This window comes from Lithobates pipiens, unplaced genomic scaffold (assembly GCF_037356315.1).
Source record: "Lithobates pipiens isolate NorthernLeopardFrog02 unplaced genomic scaffold, aLitPip1_a1.2 Scaffold_22, whole genome shotgun sequence".
In the NCBI taxonomy this organism is placed as follows: Eukaryota; Metazoa; Chordata; class Amphibia; order Anura; family Ranidae; genus Lithobates; species Lithobates pipiens.
In genome coordinates, this window is record NW_027507784.1 from 310,192,031 (window position 1) to 310,215,192 (window position 23,162).

The 23,162-nt window shown below is 45.0% G+C and overlaps 1 protein-coding gene across 1 annotated transcript in view; it reads right to left on the reverse strand.

Annotated features, from left to right (window-relative positions):
• SYNGR3 (synaptogyrin 3) overlaps nt 1-23,162 on the reverse strand; it is a 131,031-nt gene that overhangs the window by 33,180 nt on the left and 74,689 nt on the right. Inside the window, exon 2 of the mRNA XM_077449374.1 lies at nt 3,412-3,646. Within this exon, the coding sequence (XP_077305500.1) occupies nt 3,412-3,646 (235 nt within the window). The remainder of the gene's footprint in view (nt 1-3,411; nt 3,647-23,162) is intronic.

Below are 23,162 nucleotides of genomic sequence, written 5' to 3' on the forward strand. Positions count from 1 at the left end.
GAGTCCATTGTTGCTGGTTTGGATCTATTGTCGCCGGGGTGTCTATTTTAAGGAATTTTTTGGAAGGGAGGAGTTCCAGTCCCTATTCTCTTATGCCGCGTACACACGGGCGGACTGTATGGCGTACTTAGTCCGTCGAAACACATTTCAGCGGACAGTCTGCTCGTGTGTGGGCTTCAGCGGACTTTTTCAGCGTGCAGTCTGGCGTACTAAGTATTTCGGATTTTTCGAAATTCTGTCCGTCGTACTTTGGTTTCAGCAGACAATCCGCTCGTCAGTAGGCTAGTTCGACGGACTAAGAATGGCGCATGCCCAGAAAGGATTTACACGGCGGAAGGGTGCTTTGCTGTGTATTGGACTTCCTATTTCTAGTCCCGTCGTACGTGCTGTACACGTCATCGCGCAAGCTTTCGACGGACTGTTTGGGTATCCGTGTGTGGTCAAGTCCGTTCATTCGAAAGTATGACGGACTGTCCGTCGGATTGTATGACGAACTAAGTACGCCATACAGTCCGCCCGTGTGTACGCGGCATTAGAAAAAAGCTCTGATCACACCGCAATCACCTGTATCACACGCGACTGCAGCGCCCCCCCCCCCCCATAGAAGTGCATTAGTCGCGTTCAGCAGCGAAAACGCCCACCAAACACGCCATGTTGTTAATGAGGTCACGGATAGCAATAAAAACTTGAGAGAAATTTTAATCCTTACCTACTCAATCCGCACGCTCACATATACATTGCTGGGCAGCCAATGTTTATCTGCTGAGGATCCTGATCCAAGGGGGAAGTCTGATGTTAGAGCAGACTCTGATATTTGTGAAGGGGACCCCTGATGTGACTTGGGGGGATGCTCCTAATGTAAAGATTGTTAAGCTGTCACCGCATTGTTGCCTAGTTGCTAAGAAGTCACTGACTATTTTATGAAGTTCTTCCAAAAAGTAGACTTCCCACAATCTGCCCATAAGCTTTTGATAATGCATGGTGTATTATGAAGACCAAATGGCTGACAACTGAAGATAAGGCATTGTTTGGATGGATCTGAGATGCATCCCTCACCTTATCTACAGAAGCTTTCAATTTTCAGCCTTGTATTTGAATTTTTAAAAATGCTTTTTGATTCCGTCACTTCCTGTAGGTCATATCTCAGCATGCACTGCCTTGCTGCATCACAGAAGAGGGAGTGTTCACCATTCTGGACTACACCTCCCAAAAAAGACCCTGACGTTTCAAACCATGCACCGGTTGAAACACACAGATGTGAACGTGACACATAGGAAATCATCTTTAATGGACTGTAGTTTTTTTTCTGCAAAACTGAAAATGCACTGCAAAAGGCATTGGTGTGAACTTAGTCTCAGACAGTTCTCACCAAATCATGTGTCCCCAATCACCATGGGATAATTTACCTTCATCTCTTCATCTTGTGACAACTCTAAGATTTTAGATTTTCCTGTCACCTTCAATGACAATGACCACTGCTACAAATAGAGGAGTAAATCTCTCAGGACTGGCGACATAGACAACAATAAAAATTAGACAGATGATGCAACCCTTCATCACTCTGTCCAAAACCAAAAAGAGTTTACATACAAGTTAACATTTTAAAAACATTGTTTCTCTGTAGTTTAAATGTATTCATGCACATTGGAGCAGTCATACATGCACCACAACCTTCTAGTGGTGCTCAGAGATCATACCATGCTGATCCTTCAAACTTCAAGTCTGCTAGACGGGGTCTGCCTGACTGAAGCCAATTTATTTTCTGCCGTCTAATGATGTTGAATAAACACAACTCCTGGGAATTGGAGATCATGCGATCCGCCAAGATTTCAAGAGTTTGAGATTTTTTTTACCAGCTATGAAAGTTTTTTTTTTTTGGCATGAGAATGCAGTTGACAATAAAGGTGGTCACAACATTTGGCCAATACGGTGATGATAATACTGTTTGAGAATGAACTAGTGTACAGAAAGTCCCGGAGCAGAAGACACAAGGACATAGGTGGAGGGATGGCATGACAGTGCTGGGAATAGCACAGTGCCACTTTAAGAGAAAGGGATGTCAGAGCTTTAAGAAGGGGGAGTGGTCAGGGGCTGGGCGGTACGCAGGCAAAAAGTAATGTGCCTGGAGGGAGGATATGACGTCAGTCTCGAGCGGAGGAGGAAGAGATTCACACCCACCCGCCCGGTGTTTTTGGGGGAATAGTTGTTTTCAGGAATGAAAAGGGTTTATTAGGCTTTGGCAGTCTTTTGGGTCGTTGGAGGAGGTGAAGGAGAGGTACATGTATGGAACATGTAGTACCCATCCATGGGATGGGGGTGGTTATTGTACTTTCGGGTTATGAGGAGTTAACCCAGAAGGGTTAAAAAAGGGTAGGTCACTGTGACACGTTGGGTACCGCCTCCGAGTCCAGGGTTTCCGACTGGAGGAAAGAGTTCAAAGTTCAGATAGTTGTTCACAGTGACCAGTGGTTTGGTGGTTGCACTTTGTTTATGACCCATTTAAAAAGGTTTTGAAGTAACGGTAAAAAAGTTTAAAAAAGTTATTTATTAAATTTTATATATTATATTAATAAAAGGCTGGCTGGCCATTTACTCCACACCCTTGTAAAGTCATATATTATTTATGGGCTAGGTTGGGTAAGGTTTTAAGGTGGTCTATGAATGGGCTTAGGCCCTACATATGTCAAGGGTCTAATAGTAGACATTAGCCAGTACACGTTGGATGGATGGTGGTCGGTCCGTTATAGAGCAAGTAGAGGAAGGGGGGGCCTTGGTTAGTGGAATGAAATATGGTTTAGATGAGAGGTGGTATATTAATTGGATGGTCATTACTTAATAGTCTAGTTTGATACCATTGAGTATATTGGAACCATCGTACTATGGATTATTGAGTATCATTTGGAAAGGTTTGAATGAAATATTCCCAAACATCAAAAAAATGTGTGCCTGTGTTTCACTATGTAGGAAGGCCTCCACCCAATCCATACTAAAAACATAAGACAGTTTATCCACAAACAATGAGATAGAGGGGCAATCAGGGTAAATATATTTGTGCAGGATAGCTTTTCTTGCCACAAGAGGAAAGTTGTTGTTTTTTTCTTATACAAAATAGTGATGAACTATGCCCTAATGAATCGTGCATTATTTTTTAATGACAGGTCCACTTTAAGGTTGTGGTCTGTACAGTTCCACTCTTTGAGCTGAGGATGTCTGCAGTGAAAGATGGGGTTTGTTTGCACATTCACGGCATGAGAACAGCAGTCCAGTAACATGGGGTGCATACATAATCCAACACACCCATATCAGACAGCAGCCCTGGACTGCAGACCACCGAAGAGGAAAGACTTGGTTGAAATGCCTTGGTCAATTTATGGTTATAATTGAATGGACATGGAAGTTAGTGACACTGACCTGAGAAGCCCATGTCCAGCAAGACAGCCCTTTTTCTGTCCTTTACACTGCTGATCTGTGGGAAGTTAATGTCCAGGATGAGGAAGAAGACACAAGCGAAGAAGGCAATGATTCCAATGGAGATGGCATAGTTGCACGCTCCTTCGTTTCTGTTATACACACAGTGCAGTTCAGGGCTCTCAATGTTGATGTAACCTTCATTTATTATGGAGCCAAATACCACGATGGAGAATACCTGAAAGGGTTCAAAATGTCAGGTTAGTAAATAACGGCATCCATTTAATCTGACCTTGGTGAACAATTTTTTTTTTTCAATCCTACAAAACTTTTTTTGTACAAATATCACAAATGGTATAATAAAATAGTGAGTGTACAGCTTGTATAACAGTGTACATTTGCTGTCCACTCAAAATAACTCAACACACCGCCATTAATGTCTAAACCGCTGGCAACAAAAGTGAGTACACCCCTAAGTGAAAATGTCCAAATTGGGCCCAAAGTGTCAATATTTTTTGTGGCCACCATTATTTCCCAGCACTGCCTTAACCCTCTTGGGCATGGAATTTACCAGAGCTTCACAGGTTGCCACTGGAGTCCTCTTCTACTCCTCCATGATGACATCACGGAGCTGGCGGATGTTAGAGACCTTGCACTCCTCCATCTTCTGTTTGAGGATGCCCCACAGATGTTTAATAGGGTTTAGGTCTTAAGACAAGCTTGGCCAGTCCATCACCTTTACCCTTAGCTTCTTTAGCAAGGCCGTGGTCATCTTGGAGGTATATTTGGGGTCTTTATCATGTTGGAATACTGCTCTGCGGCCCAGTCTCTGAAGGGAGGGGATCATGCTCTGCTTCAGTATGTCACAGTACATGTTGGAATTTATGGTTCCCTCAATGAACTGTAGCTCCCCAGTGCCGGCAGCACTCATGCAGCCCCAGACCATGACACTCCCACCACCATGCTGGACTGTAGGCAAGACACACTTGTCTTTGTACTCCTCACCTGGTTGCCACCACACACTTGACACAATGTGAACCAAATAAGTTTATCTTGGTCTCATCAGACCACAGGGAATGGTTCCAGTAATCCATGTCCTTAGTCTCTTTGTCTTCAGCAAACTGTTTGCAGGCTTTCTTGTGCATCATCTTTAGAAGAGGCTTCCTTCTGGTACAACAGCCATACAGACCAATTTGATGCAGTGTGCAGGTCTGAGCACTGACAGGCTGACCCCCCCACCCCTTTAACCTCTGCAGCAATACTAGCAGCATTCATACATATATTTCCCAAAGTCTACCACTGGATATGACGCTGAGCATGGGCGACCATGGCGAGGCCTGTTGTGAGTAGAACCTGTCCCGTTAATGCGCTGTATGGTCTTGGCCACCATGCTGCAGCTCAGTTTCAGGGTCTTGGCAATCTTCTTATAGCCTAGGCTATCTTTATGTAGAGCAACAATTATTTTTTCCAGATCCTCAGAGAGTTCTTTGCCATGAGGTGCTAAGTTGAACATATGGGTGTACTCACTTTTGTTGCCAGCGGTTTAGACAATAATAGTACCACTGTTTAGTGGTCCTTGAACCATGCATACACAAAAAAAAGTACATATTTATATATAAACATATGTGCAAATCCATGTATAAAGCACACACACATACAAATATATATATATATATATATATATATATATATATATATATATATATATATATATATATATATATATATATATATATATATATATATATATATATATATATATATATATATATATATATATATATATATATATATATATATACATACACACATTCTCCCTGTTCGATATTTGGGTGTTCCTTGTGATTAGGGCTTAGAGCAGGCTTTCTCAACCAGGGTTGTGTGTATGGAATCCTAGCGTTCTTCTATAGCAAGGGTCTCCAAACTTTCTAAACAAGGAGCCAGTTTAGTGTTCTTCAGACTTTAGGGGGGCTGGTCTTTGGCCAATGGTAAATGAAATTTGCCTGGAAACAGAAGGAGTAAACAATGCATATTCGGTATTAGGGGGAGGAGTAGTGCCTGCCCCATCGCTTGTGTCAGGGGGAGGAATAGCGCACCATTGCTGGTGTCTGTGAGAGGAATAGTGCCCCATCATTGGTGCTAGTAGGAGGAATAGTGCCCCGTTGTTGGTGGCAGTGGGAGGAAAAATGAAAAATGGCCTGGGCAGGAAGGGAGTGAAAGTTCCCTGTATTGAAGTAGTTAAAGTGGATTTAAGAAATTTGAGCTGGGCACATTTCTGCAGTGTTTTGTTATCTCCCTTCAAAGCACTATGCCCCATAGCTGTCTCCTGCTCTGTTCTTCTGTTATCAGCTTGATAACTTCTGACAAGTTCTCCCATCCATAAAAGCAGCCTGAGTGTTGTGTTGGGGAGGATGTTCTAAATAGATTAGCAGAGTGCTGAACTATTCAACAAACAGATCTGAAAGTCTCTACCTATGAGGAGAGGGGGTGTGTCTTTCCTCCAATCAGCTGTCTTGGCTGTATGCCCAGGCTTCACTGCAGTGCTAACCAGGAAGAGAAAATCTCCTACCACGATGTCCACTTTCTAAACAGTATATACACAAAAAGACAGTAGATATACATGTAAAACTTATATAGGGAGATTTGGTTCATCCCTGTGTATCACCAGAGGCTGTTCCCTTCACTGGGTATACGTGAGGGTTTACATCCACTTTAAAGACTCCTGACAATTTTATTATGTTGCTGCCTGTGCTTTGCTGGGGAGATTTCCTTCCACTTCCTGTCCTGAGGACGCAACAGGAAATAAGAGGAAATCTCTCCAATGTGAACAAGATTCCCATCCTAGAGAGTTGTCATAGGGACAAGTGATCCCACTGGGTGATTTACCCTCCCCTTTTGTTCTAGTGACAACTCTATCATATGGGATTTTTCTTCAGTTTTGGACTTATTGACGTTGGTCACCTGGACAAGTAAAGTGGTGAATCCATAGACAGCAATTAAAATTTAACAAAAGATTTAACTCTTCTCCACTCCATCAAAAATTGAAAAATATGCATTACCTGCGCATATAAAAATATACAAAAGTTTAAACTGACCAAACAAAATCTTGTATTTGGATGCAGCAGATTAGACACAGTGATTGAGGGATAATCATTTTCTATATTCAGTCTCTGGGTTTGCATTCTATTATTTTCCATGTGACCTAGCAGAGAGCATTATATCACACAGAGAGGATCAATTCCAATCAATCACCTACATACAAAACTCCACTATAAGGAGGTCAGGCAAGCATTCACAGTGAATTATTAGGCAGACATGGTACACTGCTGATCTGAAGCAGTTTGGTATGGAATTAAATGGGCAGCATTCTCCCCATCACACGGCATTGATGAATGCAATGAACAAAGGGCCAGTTTACAGTTCTTCAGACGTTAGGGGGGCCAGACTGTGGCCAGTGGCAGAAGAAAATGCCCTGGTGTCAATGGAAGTAAACAATGTCCCATCATTCATATTAGTAGGAGGAATAGTGCCCCATTGTTGGTGTCATTGGGAGTAATTATACTCCATCGTTGGTGTCAGTGTGAGGATTAGTCCCCCAAGGGCAACAAAGGGTCCCAGGGGAAACCACAGTTTTGAGACCACTGGCTTACAGCAGCACATGCAATGTTTTGGGGAAGCCTCAATAGAAGTATTCCTGTTTAAGTGTCGGACCACCCAAAACGAATATTTCAGTGTTTGCTGGATGCTGGAAATTTAAAGACCCCATGTTTGATGACATGTGAAATTCAATGTTTACCTATGAAAACTTTCTTAACTGATACTACAAAAGTCTGTCTGACTTTAGAAAAGGTTCCTGCACTACTTTGGTCTGACTTTGGTATGACTGCAATGAGTGTAAAAAGTCACATCAAAGTCGTATCAAAATTGGATTCCAAAGTTGCACTGAAAGTCGCACGGTTTTGGGGTCGGGCTACTGTGAACTGAGCCTATAAGACCCCTTTCACACTGGAATGGTTTTCAGGCACTTTAGCACTAGAAATAGCCTCTGCTAAGTGGATGAAAAGCGCCTCCTTTTCATTCAAGTGTGCCTTTTCACACTCGGACGGTGTGCTTGTGGGACTGGAAAAAAAGTCCTGCAAGGAGCATCTTTGGGGCGGGTTGGGAGCGATGTATTTAGCGTTACCAAAACGCCCCTGCCCATTGGAATGAATGGGCAGTGCTTTCAAAGCGCCTTAAAAGTGATTTCAAAGCGCCGGAAAATGGGAGTTTTTAACCCCTTTTTGTGGTTAAAAGCGTTCTCGCCAGGGGCCCGAAATGTAACGCAAATGCTTAATCTATAATCCTGTAAATGACTCCTAACAATTAATGCTGGCTGGTAGAATAGACTCAGGAGTGACTCTATGTACAGTACTTTGTGTACTTCAATGTATTACCTAATATAGAGAGGAAGGTCCCTTTTTAACATTTTATCTCCTCGAGTAATCTGCTTGTCAGTTAAATTGTGAAATCGATAGGACACACAGCTGGCCTCAGATAACAGCATTCTTATGTAAAACAAAATATATACTGTATCAAGGCAAAAGATCATTTAGACAGTAACGCATGATCTCAACAAATACATTACCATAAGTGTAAGTCCTAAGTGGATGACAGTTAGTGCTGGTTCACACTTGTGCGATGCGGGAACCCTGCGAACCCACTGCGGGTTCTCGCATCATACCTGACTCGCACGCCCACATACAAACTGCGGGCAGTGTCAATACATTGTTAATGACACCCCGATTTCAGCTCGCATATCACACTGCGAACTGTCAGTTTGGACATGAATCGGATCGTATAGGTGTGAACACCCATGCAATCCGATTCTGGTGCCAACCAAAAAAGTGTCCTGTGCGAGTTTAGTCTAAATGCAATGTGATTTCAGCTACTATCTATATAGCTGAAATTGTAGCACACGGACATCACATGTGATTTGCACTGCAGTGCGGTGTGACTCACATGCAATCTCGCAACATGCAACAGTGTGAACCGGTACTGAGTTTGGTAAAGCACTGAGTATAATAAACAACTAATTTTTGTGGACAGTTTACTGACTGGAATGGTATCAGCTCATTGTAGAAAAGCCAAAGTGGCACCAATATTTAAAAACGGGGAACTACAGGCCAGTAAGCCTAACATCAATAGTCTGCAAATTATTGAAGGCGGTGATAAGGGACTATATTAGTAGCAGTAATCAGCATGGATTCATGAAGAATCATTCTTGCCAAATCAATCTACTAACCTTCTATGAGGTGGTGAGTTGCCATCTAGATAAAGGAAGGCCCGTGGACGTGGTGTATCTGGATTTTGCAAAAGCATTTGACACAGGTCCCCATAAAAGTTTTCTTACAATATAAGGTCCGTTGGCATGGTCCATAGGGTGCGTACATGGATTGAAAACTGGCTACAAGGGCGAGTTCAGAGGGTGGTGATAAATGTAGAGTACTCGGAATGGTCAGGGGTGGGTAGTGGGGTCCCCCAGGGTTCTGTCCTGGGACCAATCCTATTTAATTTAATTTATTCATAAACAATCTAGAGGGAGATAAACAAACAGCTCAACCTCAGTATTTGCAGATGATACTAAGCTAAGCAGGGCAATAACTTCTACGTAAGATGTGGAAACCTTAAAGGCAGACCTAAACAAATGAATGGGGTGGGCAACTACATGGCAAATGAAAAATTTAAAATAATGCATTTGGATGCCAAAAATACAAATTCATGTTACTCACTTGGGGGAAAACCTTTGGGAGAATCTAGGATGGAAAAGGATCTGGGTGTCCTAGTAGATGATGGGCTTAACAATGACATACAATGCCAGGCTCCTGCAAGCAAATCCTACAGAACATTGGCATGCATTAAAAAGGGGACTAACTCCAGAGATAAAATGGTAATTCTCCCCTCTACAAGACTCTGGTCCAGCCGCACCTGGAGTATGCTGTCCAGTTGTGGGCTCCAGTCCTCAGGAAGGATGTGCTGGAGAGAGTCCAGAGAAGGGCAACAAAGCTAATGAGGGGGCTGTAGGATCTCAGCTATGGGGAAAGACTACAAGAATTGAACTTATTCTCTCTGGGGAGGAGACACTTGAGAGGAGATATGATATTGATGTACAAATACCGTACTGGTGACCCTAACATAAGGAAAAAACTTTTCAGTGAAAGAGAATTTAAAAAAGACACATAACTATTCATTAAAATTAGAAGAGGAATGCTTTAACCTTAAACTGCGTAGAGGGTTCTTTACTGTCAGTGCATTAAGGATGTAGAATTTTCTTCCACAAGCAGTGGTATCAGCAAGGAGCATCAATAATTAATAAAAACTATAAGATGAGCATCTTAAAGACCACAACATACAGGGGTATACAATGCATACCTCCCAACTGTCCCTGATTTCAAAGGACTGTCCTTGATTTGGATCAATGTCCCTCTGTCCCTCTTTCCTCCTCATTTGTCCCTCATTTTGGTCTGATCTATATAGTTGTATAGAAAATACACTTTTTATCATTCAAAAAGTGTTTCCCAGTGCTAAACCTTTCATCCAATTTTTAAAAATTGCTGCATTTGTACATTTTAAAAGCCAATATAAAGGAATAGTAGTGGTAAAAAAAAATACCCTTGTGGATTTAATTAACCTTTTTTTTGGTTAATTCTCCTTTAAAGGGGTGTGATGAGGGTGTGTCCTATGCCTACATACGTTTGCTAGTAGGTGTCCCTCATTCCCATCTCAAAACGTTGAGAGGTATGTACAATGTACTATTGACATACAAACACACACACACACACAGGTTGAACTGGATGAACGTGTGTCTTTTTTTTGACAACCTCACCAACTATGTAACTGCCATTTTATGTTTCATAAAAATTTTAACCTTTAGATTTTTTCAGACAGTTTTTCCTTTAGTATTACTTTAAATACAGATCCTATGGGTGGTGCTGGCTGTAGCATTATACAAGCACCTAACAAGTTTCATTAAGCTTTAAGGCTCCATTCGCACCTGAGCATCGCGTTTTTCGGGGGGAATTTTTTTAAAGCATTTTTGTAACTTTTTACAAGCATTTTTAAAGCGTTTTACAGCTTCAGGTGTTTTTATTTAGCCAATAGAAAGCACTAGGGGAGGAGAGGGAAAGGAAATTACAGGTGGAGAGCTGCTATTTGAGCAGAAACTACTCGTAAAACGCTCAAGTCAGGCAATTCCATTGAAGTCTATGGGGCCAAAAAAGCTTGTAATCTGCCAAAAAGTAGCTCATGTACTCTTTAGAGTGAAAGGCATTTTGCTTCAGGTGACAGAATGCTCAGATATGAACAGGGGGCATTGAAATGAATGGGATTTGGCTTGTTGAGCGTTTTAGAACTAAAAGCTTCAAGCAAAAAATCGCTCAGGTGTGAACGGGGCCTTGGCAATATTTACTGGTACAGAGAGCAAAACAGATCTTACTAACAGGAGAAATGCCTATTCCTGGAAGCGTTTTTGGTAACGCGCTACAAACTCAGCAAAACATGCAATGAGCTTGTCATGCCATTATTTTTTAATGGCACCTCCAACCATGGGTAGAAGCCTCGCGTTTTGTTGAGCAGGAAAACGTAGAATGCAAAACGTGTTTTAGCTCCGTGCCAAAATGGGAATTGTACTTTTTGTTGTGTTGGTCATGCGTAGGGAAGCTCGTTTAGGTCAATGGACTTCCCTATGCTGTCGTCTGACAAACGCACCAAAAAATGCTCTAATAAAATGTGTCGCTTCATGCGGGTGTGAATGGGACCTCACTGCTAGAAGTGCCCTGTTGGAAAGCCATCAGGTCAACCGCCTTTGTAAAAAAGGTCTAAATCTCTTGTTCCTGAAGCCAATCCTTCTAAGGCAGGCTTCCTCAACCTTTTTACCCCAGAGGAACCCTTCAAATATATTTCAGGTCTCAGGGAACCCCTGCTAAAATGAATTCATGAGGGTGAGTGGGAAGAATGTCCCTTACAGTGGCGGTCAGAATGGCACCCGTACAGACAAATGAAAAATTACTGGTCTTATGTCACTGGCTCTGCCAAGTGGTGTTGGCCCTGGAATGATGCAGGCATCATCAGATAGGAGGTCATCCAACCAAAGCTCAAAGAACCCCAGCAACCTCTGGAGGAACCCTGATTGAGAATATTTGCTCTAAGCCCTTGTACACACGGTTGGACATTCCGACAACAAAATCCATCTGATTTTTTCAGATGGTTTTTGTCCGAAACTGGTCATGCATACACACGGTAGGACAAAGTTGTCGGAAAATCCAATTGTTCAGAACCCAATGACGTTCATTCGTTACGACGGGACTACGTTCAGGCTAGTAGCCAATAGCTTTGGTCTCGTAATTTGATCTGAGCATGCGTGGCACTTTGTCCAATCGGAATTCTCTACACACAATCGGACAAAGTCCGATCGGATCATGTTGTCGGAAAATTTTATAGCCAAGCTCTCCAACTTTGTCCGTCGGATATTCCGACGGAAACAGTCCAATGGAGCCCACACACTGTCGGATTATCCGACAACACGGTCCGATCGGACATTTTTCATCGGATTTTCCGACCGTGTGTACAAGGGCTAAGGCGTGTCTGAGTCAGTCTTGTTACTTGCTCCTATTACTGTATTTGACAAACAATGTGGTTACATTTTACCATAACAGCATATTGGAAAGCACCAAAATGTAACTGGGGATTTTTCAACTCACAGAAAATTGGGGGATTTTTTATTTCTATTTATATAACACTTTTGATCTTCTTGACCTTCACAAGTGTCCTCATAAATCTCCCAACTTGTCATTCTTCTGGATCCAAAACTTTTTTTTTTTTTTTTTTTTTAATCCTTAGTTTTTTTCTTTCAAGAAATAGCCATACAAGAACAATGACCGTGAGATTACATATTCCAAAATATGCTTTGGACAAGTTTATCAACCATGGTTACATAGAGTGCCTTTAAAAAGTATGTACACCCCTTGAAATTTTCCACAATTTGTCATGTTACAACCAAAAACGTACTGTGATATTGGGGTGTTTAGCTCAATTGGTAGATGCATTTTTTAGTTCACATCAGGCAGGCGTTTATGGTTAAGGGCCTGGTAGCCCACGTTTATTATAAGAAAACAAAATATTAGTCCATCCAGAAATCCCACGCAGGGGTCCAAGCTTACATTAAATACACAAAAAATCCAAATGAAAATGCTAGCCCACCTGGCTACTCTTCAGCAGTAGTGCTGCTATAGGTACTTGCTCCGTCTACCAAACTGCTTGGACGCACACAGTCTTAGGCTCCTTGGACGCGCACACAGCTTCAAGCCCTTTAACACACAGCTTTGGGCTCTTTGGCAGCACACAGCTTCAAGCTACTCCACTCCACCATCCCTCACACTCCATTCCCAACATCCTTTCATTATATGGCCTGTCTGCAGCTGGGCACACACCCTGCTCGTTATCATCCAGACCTGGACACAGGGTTGGAGATCCCTTTTTCCTCCAATTTTATAGGGACAGAGCCTCGCTCTGTCACAGTACATAATTGTGAAGTGGAAGGAAAATGATAACGGAAAATTTATGTCAAATACTTACCGTAATTTTCCTTTCCTGATGGACTCCATGGCAGCCTACGTGTGGGTTTAGTCCCGCCTCCATTACCCTATAGGACGACACTCCCATAAATCTTTGCTCCCTGCCAGAGGCCGTGTTCGGTAACTATCCTACTCCAGCCATTTGGGAGGGAACTCCTGCTGCCATGGAGTCCATCAGGAAAGGAAAATTACGGTAAGTATTTGACATAAATTTTCAGTTTTCCTGACAGACTCCATGGCAGCCTACGTGTGGGAAATAACTCGCCAAGACACACCCGGGTGGGCAAAAAGGCTGCTTAACAAAGATTTATTTGACACCTTCAACCGACAAAACTTTGACTCCAAAGTCAACTGAGGATAGAGCCGCCGGCTCAACACAATAATGAGACATAAAGGTGTGAATCGAAGACCACGAGACCGCCCTGCAAATCACATCAGGAGCCACGTGGCGAGAGGCCGCCCACGAGATAGAAAGACTTCTGGTCGAATACGCCGACACCGCCTGACAGGGGAGGGCTGACAGCCTTAGGCCTGGGGGGCAAGTCCAGTCAAGTGGCCCACTTTAACCCTGAATCAGTTCACTATCAATGCCCACCTTGTATTACAAGGTTACCCATGGCTAGTAGCCAGCAGAGCCCTACAGGCCATGATCAGCTCCCAGCAGGACCTACAGGTGCATGCCCATCTCCCAGCCCGTGGGTCCTGCTCACCTCTGGGTCCTGCTGGCCACTGGCCATAGCCAGCTCCCAGTAGGACCAACAGGCAGCGGTGGTGCGTCCATAAAGGCGCAGGAACGCCGCCCCCGTGTCACTCGCTCTCTCACATAGATTCATGCATTGCATAAATCTATCTATGGTCGCCGCTGCCGCCCTCTATTCATGTGCCTGGTCCCTTGTTGGGTGCCATGCATATGAATTACAGCGGCAGAGTTTCTTTGGAAATGCCTGATTAGAGCCATAGGCTCAAATAGGCTTCCTGATTAAAGCCATGGGCTCTAATAGGCTTCCGAAAGGGAAAAACAGTGGGCTGATTACTCATCGGTGTGTTAGAGAACCAAAGACATCGTTTTCCTAACACTGACCTGCCTCACAGCCAATCAGGTTGCTCAGGTCATGTTACCTGTCACCTGATTGGCTGAAACAACAGGTGCCGCTATTGGACGCCTGACGGGAGAAGAAGTGCAGGAGACGCATGTTGCTGTCACCTGCTGCCCCACAAGACAGGGTAAGTGCAGGGCAGAAGGCGAGCGGGCGTCACACTGGCAGATTTTGGCACACTGGCAGCATTGGGCACACTGGCAGCGTTTGATGGCACAGTGGCTGCATATGATGTATTTTTTTCAAATTTTTTCAGTTTGTTTGCCCCCCCCCCAAAATATTTTAGCACCAGCCGCCACTGCCAACAGGCCATGATTAGTTCCAGCAGGACCCACAGGGAATGGCCAGCTCCCAGCAGGACATCATGTACTGTACCATTCCCGATTCTTTTCTGCAGGTGATCCCTCTGTGTAGTGCGGGGACAAGGTCATCCAGTGCCCAGGCAAAGATAGAAAACTGCATCCCCCCCCCCCCCAGGTGGAGGAGGGAATCGGGGTAATAGTGCCATAATGTTTGTGACGTGCTGTGGGGTCACTGGAAGGAAAAAAAATGCTGCTGCATTGCTGTCAGTTTGAGAAGGACTGATTGATAACTATGTCAGTGCCATCCGGTGCACTGTGATAAAATGTAGAATAAGGCTGGGTTCACACTGCTGCGGAAGCGAGAACTGGATGTGATTCGCACCGCACTGCAGTGCAAATCACATCCGATCTCTGTGCGATGCGAGTTCAGCCATACAGATAGTATACAGATAGTATACAGATAGTATGGTTGAATTCGCATCGCACCCGCCGCAAACTCGCACAGGACCCTTTTTTTGGTCCGCAGCAGAATCGGATCGCATGGGTGTCCACACCATGCGATCCAATTCCTGTCCGAGTTTGCAGATCGCACTGCGATATGCGGACTGATCTGGGGGTGTCATTAACATTTCACTGACACTCCCAGCAGTCCGCATAGGGCAGTGTGAACTGCCGGCGGGAGGCATGCGATGCGGGAAAACGCTGCGGATTCGCGGCGTTCCCGCATTGCTCCGGTGTGAACCTGGCCTTACTGTATTTTATTGTAGCTTACTGCACCTCTGGACTGCGCTGCAGTGTAAATGGAGCACATAGAGAACAGCTGTATTCTATGTGCTCTAGCAGTGACTGGTATTTTTCCAGTGTGGAAAAATGGCAGTCACTGCACTAGTGTGAAAAAGCCCAAATTCTGTAGTATAAGAGAGAGTGAAGGGCTGCATGTGTTAGAGGCATGATTCTGACAGAACTATTGTATTAGATAAAAGTAAGCTGGGATGGAAAGGGTGTCAGCCCAAGTACATGTGTGGAATGCCCAGAGCTGAGAGGCTACAGTGATTTATATGAGGAGAGCAGAATTACAAAACAGAAGAGAGGATAAAATGAATGGGAAAAAGATAAGTGGATTGGTGCAAGGAGAGTCTGACTTACCTACAGCAAGATTGTACCGGCCGGCCGGGAGAGATGAGTACACAGAGGGAGGGGGAGGGGGATAAAGCATGAGTGAAATCAGCCTGGGAAAAATGAAGGAAGAAACTGAACAGAAACAAACCAAACGTGATGTGTCCTGGAAGGAGAGAGAGGTTAAAGGAGTGAAGAGTGATACATTGCAGCCAGTAGGAGAGTTAGCACAAAGCAGGTGCAGCTGCTAGGAACAGAGCAGCAGGAGAATGATAGCTTGAAGTTGCTGGCTGGCCGACCCCCCTGTGAAGTGATAGGTCTCCCTGCCGGGAGTTGGAGTTACCTGCTGCGCTGCTCAGTTCCCTCCAGTCTCTACCCACCAGACTACAACTCCCAGAATGCAGCGCAGCAGCAACACAGCCAATCGGCGGCCAACTTCCTCAAAAAAAAAAAAAAAAAGTGTCAGCAAACAGCGGCTGTTTTGATTAAAAGTAAGACGGCCTGGGGGGAAATTTCCACCCTGCCCCCCGGCCCAGCCCGCCCCTGCCGCCTGAGGAGGAGCCAAGCCCCTTACTCTGTATGCCCACTGGATCGCTTGAACTATCCATGCCGCAATTGACCTGACTGATGCTCTAGTGCCCTTGTTCTTCCCACAGAACAGAACGAACAGGAAGTCCGACTGCCGGAATGGAGCTGTAGCTTCCAAATAGAGCTTTAATGAGCGCCCAACATCAAGAGGATGAATTTCCGAGGAATCCGAGGATCTGAATAAGGGTAGAGAGATTTCTTGATTTTCATGAAAAACCGAAGTGACCTTAGGGTTTGACCCCAACATTGGAACTGGGACCACTCTGTCCGGAAAAAAGTTAGAAAAGGCTCCTTGACTCCTAGAGCTTGAATCTCTGATACTCGTTTCGCCGAGGTGACCGCCACTAGGAATGCAGTTTTCAAGGTGAGTTCTCTGATGGAAAGAGCCTTACTGAGAAGAGAAAAGAAGTCCAGCACTAGAGGCAGATCCCATTTAAGGAATCTGGACTTTCTCTGGGGTCTCAATCTTACTGCGCCTTTGAAGAACTGCTGGATAAGGGCATGCTTAGCCCACTGAACCCCTGTAAATGCGGAAATAGCCGAGACTTGAACCCGAAGGGAGCTAACTGATAAGGGTAAGCCCAAGCCTGATTGCAGGAAACCCAAAACGTCTTGAACTGTGGGTAAAACGTAGGAACTGGTTCTGGAGGACACATAAGAAAAAAAATTTGGTCCAGATCCGTTCATACACCTTATTAGTACTTCTTCTCCTTGCACTTAAGAGGGTGGAAATGGCTTCCTTAGGACATCCCAGTGCTTCCAGCCTTCCCCTCTCAAGAACCAGACCCTCAACTGAAGGTGAGCCAGACATGGATGGAGAATCGACCCCTGGGAGAGCAGGTCCCCTCCGGACGGAAGAGGAACTGGGTCCCGAAAGCTGAGGAGGGATAGGAGAGGAAACCAAGGCCTGTTGGGCCAATGCGGAATTATTGCCAACACCTCCACTTCTTCCCATCTGAGTCTCTTCAGGAACTGAAAGATAATTGGAATTGGAGGGAAGGTGTATGCCTTGTGGAACCACCACTGCTCTGATAGGGCATCTATCCCGTAGGCCTGCTGATCCTTGAACCTTGAATAAAACCTTGTTAGCTTCCTGTTGAAACAGGAGGCGAAGAGATCCACTTCTGGAGACATCCCCAGGGATAGAACCCACTGAAACCCATCTTTGTGAAGGGTCCACTCGTTGTTGTCCAAGTGGACTCGTGATAGAAAGTCCGCTTGGACATTGAGAACTCCAGGCACATAAGCTGCTGTTAGGTTGGCCAGATTCCTCTGAGCCCAACGCATTATTGGATCCACTTCCCTCAGCAGAGACCGACTTCTGGTGAACCCTTGCTTCCTTACGTATGCGACCGCAGTCGTATTGTCCAGCCTGAGGATTACGGATGCACTCATTACCAGATGCGGAAATGCCAACAGCGCTAGGAAGGCTGCTCGAACACATTTGACACTATTCCCCGAGAGGGAAAGACCCCAAATGCCCTGAGCCACTTCCGATAGACAATGTGCCCCCCAGCCCTTGTTGCTGGCATCTGACGTTACTGAGATCCATTTGATTGGAAAAAGAGAGTGGCAATTCAATAGATTCTCCCGACGAAGCCACCAGAGGAGGGAACCTCTCATGGTCTGAGTAATCTCGCTGGACTGGACCTTTTCTCCCGACCATTGGCGAAGAAAACCCATTTGAAAGGGGAGCATCCTCCACTGTGCCCCCTTCACCATCGGTATAGTAGACACCATGGTGCCTATGATCTTTAGGCAATGAAGAGCCCTGAGACGAGACGAAGAGAGCGAGGTGGATCCTGTCCCGTACTACTGCAATCTTCTCCTCGGGCAGAGAGATGGTACCTTTTGCCGTATTGAACAGGGCGCTGAGGAACACGAGAGACTGTGTAGGAACTAACTGGCTTTTCTCTAAATTCAGGAGCCACCCGAATTCCTTGAGGGATGCGATGACTTGATCCCTGTGTTTCAAGAGACAATCCTTGTCCTGAGCAAGAAGAAGCAAATCATCCAGATAATGATGAATCCGGATTTTCCTGACTCTCAACAATGCTACGACTGCTAGAAGGACCTTCGAGAATGTGCGAGGAGAGGTTGACAGACCAAAAGGAAGGCAGGTAAACTGTAAATGAAGCTGGCCAATGGAGAAACAAATAAACTGTTGGAACTCTGTGGCCACTGGGACGTGAAAATAGGCGTCTTTGAGGTCTATTGAGACAAGCCAGTCTCCTGGCTGCCCTGAATGTTGAATCGTGGACAGCGTTTCCATTTTGAATTTTTTATGAAGCGATTTAGACGTGTCAAGTCTATTACAGGTCTCCACGTACCGTTCTTTTTCTGGACCAGGAAAAGAGGGGAGTACATTCCCAAGCCGCGTTGATCGTCTGGAACAGGAATAGCGGCGCCTTGATCCAACAAAGATTTTATGTAGGTTAGAAGAATTTGTCTTTTTTCTTCCGACTCTGGAAAGGATGTGGGAACACACTTGAGTTTGGGGACACTGCTGAACGACCACGTGTGCCCGGAGGAAACCGTCTTGACAGTCCAAAGGTCCTGGATCAAGGCCGCCCAGACGTGCCGAAAGCGGAACAAACGATCTCCTACCCGGACCACCTGGACGGGCACGATCTCAAAAGGACTAAGTAGGCTCCTTTTCCCCCATCGAACTGCCCTTTGCGGATTTTTTGAGAGATGTCTGTCTGGACCTCCAAGATCTGGAAAATTCCGTCCAGGCCTGTAAGTGCGTGCCTCCCTGGCACGATCTTGACCCTGCTTTCTTGGGAACAATCTCCTTTGATTCTGCAGTCGCCTATCCTGGGGGAGAAATCCCGACCTACCCCCAGTGGCTCGAGTCATAGCACTATCCAGCTTATTGCTGAAAAGGGAAGAACCATCAAAAGGAATACAGCACCAAACCTGCTTAGAAGCGGCATCGGCTAGCCAAGGACGGAGCCACAGGGCACGCTTGGCAATTACAGATGAGAGCATAACTCGAGCCACCAGTCGGATAATATCGATCGAGGCCTCTCCTAAGAAGGCTGAAGCCAGTTTTAGTTCTTGAATGGGAGAACTCTTGGCCAGATCTTCAGAAACATTCCTGAGTGTTTCATCAACACTATCGGACCAAACTTCCATCGCTCTAGACAGAGCCGCTAAGGCCAGGGTCGGCTTACAGGCCATGCCAGCCGTAAGATAGATCCTCTTCAGGTCAGAATCAAATCTCCTATCCAGAGCGTCCTTACCTTAGAAGGGTAAAGTTTCTGAATTTTAGATAGAAGAGAATTCTTTTTCTCTACCTTACTCCAATCATCCGAGATCACTTCTCCCAACTCTGAGAGGAAAGGGAAGCTAATACGCTCCTTCTTTAACTGCTTAAAAAACTCTCTTTGTTTCGCCGGGGCCACTACCGGCTCCTCCCAGTTCAGTGTTTCCTTGATAGCTTTGACCAAGGGAGGGAGCAGGGCAAAGTCAAAACCCGAACCAGACTCTTCCTCCTCAGATTCACTCTCTGAGAGGACAGCAGACGGATGGCTAGGCAACGAGGAATCCCATGTGTCCTGGGCCTGAGCATCCCTCCCCGGAGACCTTGGAGACTCTTTGGGAGACAACTGGGGGGCTTCAAATTTCTTTAGACTGTCCTTGACCAATCTTTCCAACCATAGACTTCAGCTGTTGGTCAGAGTCACTCCTTTCACCTGTCGCTTTAACATAACAGGCATCACAAAGGAACTTGTCAGCAGGAACCTGCGTCCTGCATCCCCAGCATAAACCTTCAGCTGCGTTACCTGGGCAGGCTGTTGAAGGGCGGGAAGATTCCCGGCTATGGAGACTGGTTTTCGCAGGAGAATCATGTCGTCTGGATCTGGAAGAGGAATGCCGGCGGTGGGATTTAGACTAATCACTTCCTCGGTGAGAACTCCGTCGCTGAGTAGACCTAGAAGGGCTGAAAAAGGGAAAAACCCAGCAGTGTTAGTGGAACATTCCCTAATGTTCCACTGTCGCCCCCCCCCCCCCCCCCCGGCAGGTAACCCAAAAAAACAAGTACCTTCTCCGAGAGGGCTGGCCACTAGCAGGCGGTGAGGTATCCAAAGGATCCATCAGGGCTGGAGATAAAACAGCCTCAATTAAACCCAGAAAACAGCTGAGGAGGCAGAGATAAACTGACCTTAACAGAGACACATACCTAATGCTGAGAAACCAGGGCTCAGGAATGGCACTGCAGGCTTTACAAGTATCCCAGAATCACTGCAAGTTGTTTTCTGTTTTTAAAACTGCCGCCTTAATGACGTCACGAATTTCGTCATAAAAATGCTAGTGCGCATGCGCGAAGCCCGCAACGCGCATGCGCAAACTAAGCCTCGTCCTCGCACCGGTCTCGCGAATGCGCAGAACGACCGAGCAGCGAACGAGGAAGTAACTGGGCGGCTGGAACGCAAGGAAACCAGCCGCCCAGCAAGCCAGATACAGCGCTGTGCGGTGTATGGGGAAAGAAAAGCCACTGCAAAACAGCAAAGAAACATACAGAACTGACACAGAAAGGCTGCCATGGAAAAAACAAACAGCTCACCACTCCTGTAGACGGACACCAGCCGAGGTAGGTCCCCACACATGCCGGACTTCTGGGAGGGGGGGGGGGGGCGAAAGTCACCTGCTAGTAGCTAGGCTCACGACTAATCACGCGGCTTCACCTGTCAGTGACCAGGCATACACCTCTTCAGCGCCTCTTCCATATGCCCCTTTTCCATACTCCGCTAGTAGCTAGAGCTTATTGGAAATATGCAACTCCAAGTCGCTCGGCCGGTCCGTATCGCAGAAAAAAATGCAAGTCTTCAGGGTAAAAAGACACATGTTAGGTCCTATGGAGGAGGACAAAAAAAGAACACGGCCTCTGGCAAGATTTATGGGAGTGTCGTCCTATAGGGTAATGGAGGCGGGACTAAACCCACACGTAGGCTGCCATGGAGTCTGTCAGGAAAAATGGTTTTCAATTAAAAAAATATATATATATATATATATATCGTAAAAGTGTGGCGTGGATTTTTTATTCAGTCCCCTTTAATCTGATGCTGTGTAAGCTCTAACTCGTGAGATGGCGCTTACACCGGGTTAAAAAATTTCTCTCTGCCCACATTTGACAGCTCTAAGCCAATCACCAAGCACCATCACTGCCACGTGGTAAGAAGGAAAGGGAATCAGATATTCTCACATATCCAAAAGTAGTGGATATTTCTTTTGGAAAAAAAGGTGTATGCAGTTGGAGAGGGGCAAATAACATGAAGTTGTGCACTTTCCCTGCAGAGGTTCACTTTAGTGTCTCATGCATAGATGTATAAATGTAAATGTGTACCAATTAGGACTTTTAAAGACATATAAGAAAGTGTAAGGTTGATTAAAGAGGAAGTAAACCCTGATGAGTTTACTTCCTCTTTCATTCCCTGCAAAGGCAAAGCATAATGGACTACTATGCATCTCATAGTAGTCCATTATGTGTCACTTACCTGACACAGGAGCCAGCGATGTCACCGCTGTCCCCTGTAGTCCGGCGCATCCATCTTCTTGGTGGGGTCTCGCTGCTCCGGCGCTGTCATTCGGCGAAGCCGCGATGACGTCACTTCAGCGCATGCGCACAGGAGCCGCCACGCGCGGCATATTCGCCGTTGACGGTGCCGTCTTCGGGCAAATATCTCCTAAACCGTATAGGTTTAGGAGATATTTCTTGGACCTACAGGTAAGCCTTAATCTAGGCTTACCTGTAGGTCAAAGTGTGTTGTAAGGGTTTACAACCACTTTAACTCTCTAGCATCTACCAATCACAATAAAATTTGATTTAAACGGATTGACCCTTTATATTCTATACTCTATTCAAGCACATTAAAGTGTAACTAAATTATTCAGTACTGCCAATACAGTGATGTGTTGGCAGTGCGTCCTTGGCCATCTTGATCTGCTGAGCTCAGATGACATAACCCTAGTGCATGCACATAGGTGTTCAATCAACCCAGCACCAAGGTGCGCCAAGAATGCAGGTTGGACAGCTTGGTGTGCATGCTCAGCTCATTGTACATTCTATAGTAGCCTTTGTATCCCAGAAGAACCCCTAAAATAATTTTTAGGTCTTGGAGAACCCTTACGAAATGTAATTCATTGGTCAAATGGGAAAATGCTCCTTACATTGGTGGTCATGCAGAAGAATGCAAACCTTATTGAATGCCACCTAAAAACACAGCCTAAAGGATCATTAGTTCATGCTGCTGGTTCTGTCTAGTGGCATTGGCTGTGGAACTATGCAGGCACCATAAAATAGGTGGTCAGTCAGTTACAGCTCAAGGGACCCCTATCAGCCTCTGCATTAACCCTGCTTAAGAATGGCTGCTCTATAGCATTTTGCATGTAGGAAGGTAAGACACCTATATCATCTTGAAGCCTTTTTTGGCACTTTTTGTTTACAAGTTTGAATCAGTATTTTTTGCTAGGAAATTATTTACAATCCCCAAACATTATATATTCCTAGGGAATAAAATGGCGATGTTTGCGGTGGAAAAAAAATACTTTTAAAAACATCTAAAGACAATATATACCCCAATTATTTTGGAAAATATGAAAGATGATGTTACGAGTAAATAGATACCTAACATTTCACACTTTAAAATTGTGCACACTTGTGGAATGGCAACAAGCTACAGGACATAAAAATCTCAATAGGCGATGCTGTAAAAAAAATGACAGGTTACCTGTTTAGCGTTACAGAAAAGATCTAGTGCTAGAATTATTGCCCTTACTGGCGATATCTCACATGTGTGGTGTGAACATAGTTTTCATATGAGTTGTTTCTGCACGCAAGCGCATAGGGATGGGACGCTTTCCATTTTTTTCTTATTTATATTATTTTTTATTTTTACATGGTCCCTTTAATTTTTTTTTTTAATCACTTTTATTCCTATGGTAAGGAGTGTAAACATTACTTGTAATAGAAAATAGGATGCCAGGTCTTCTTTAAGAAAGGGATCTGGGGTCAAAAAGACCCCAAATCTCTTCCTTAC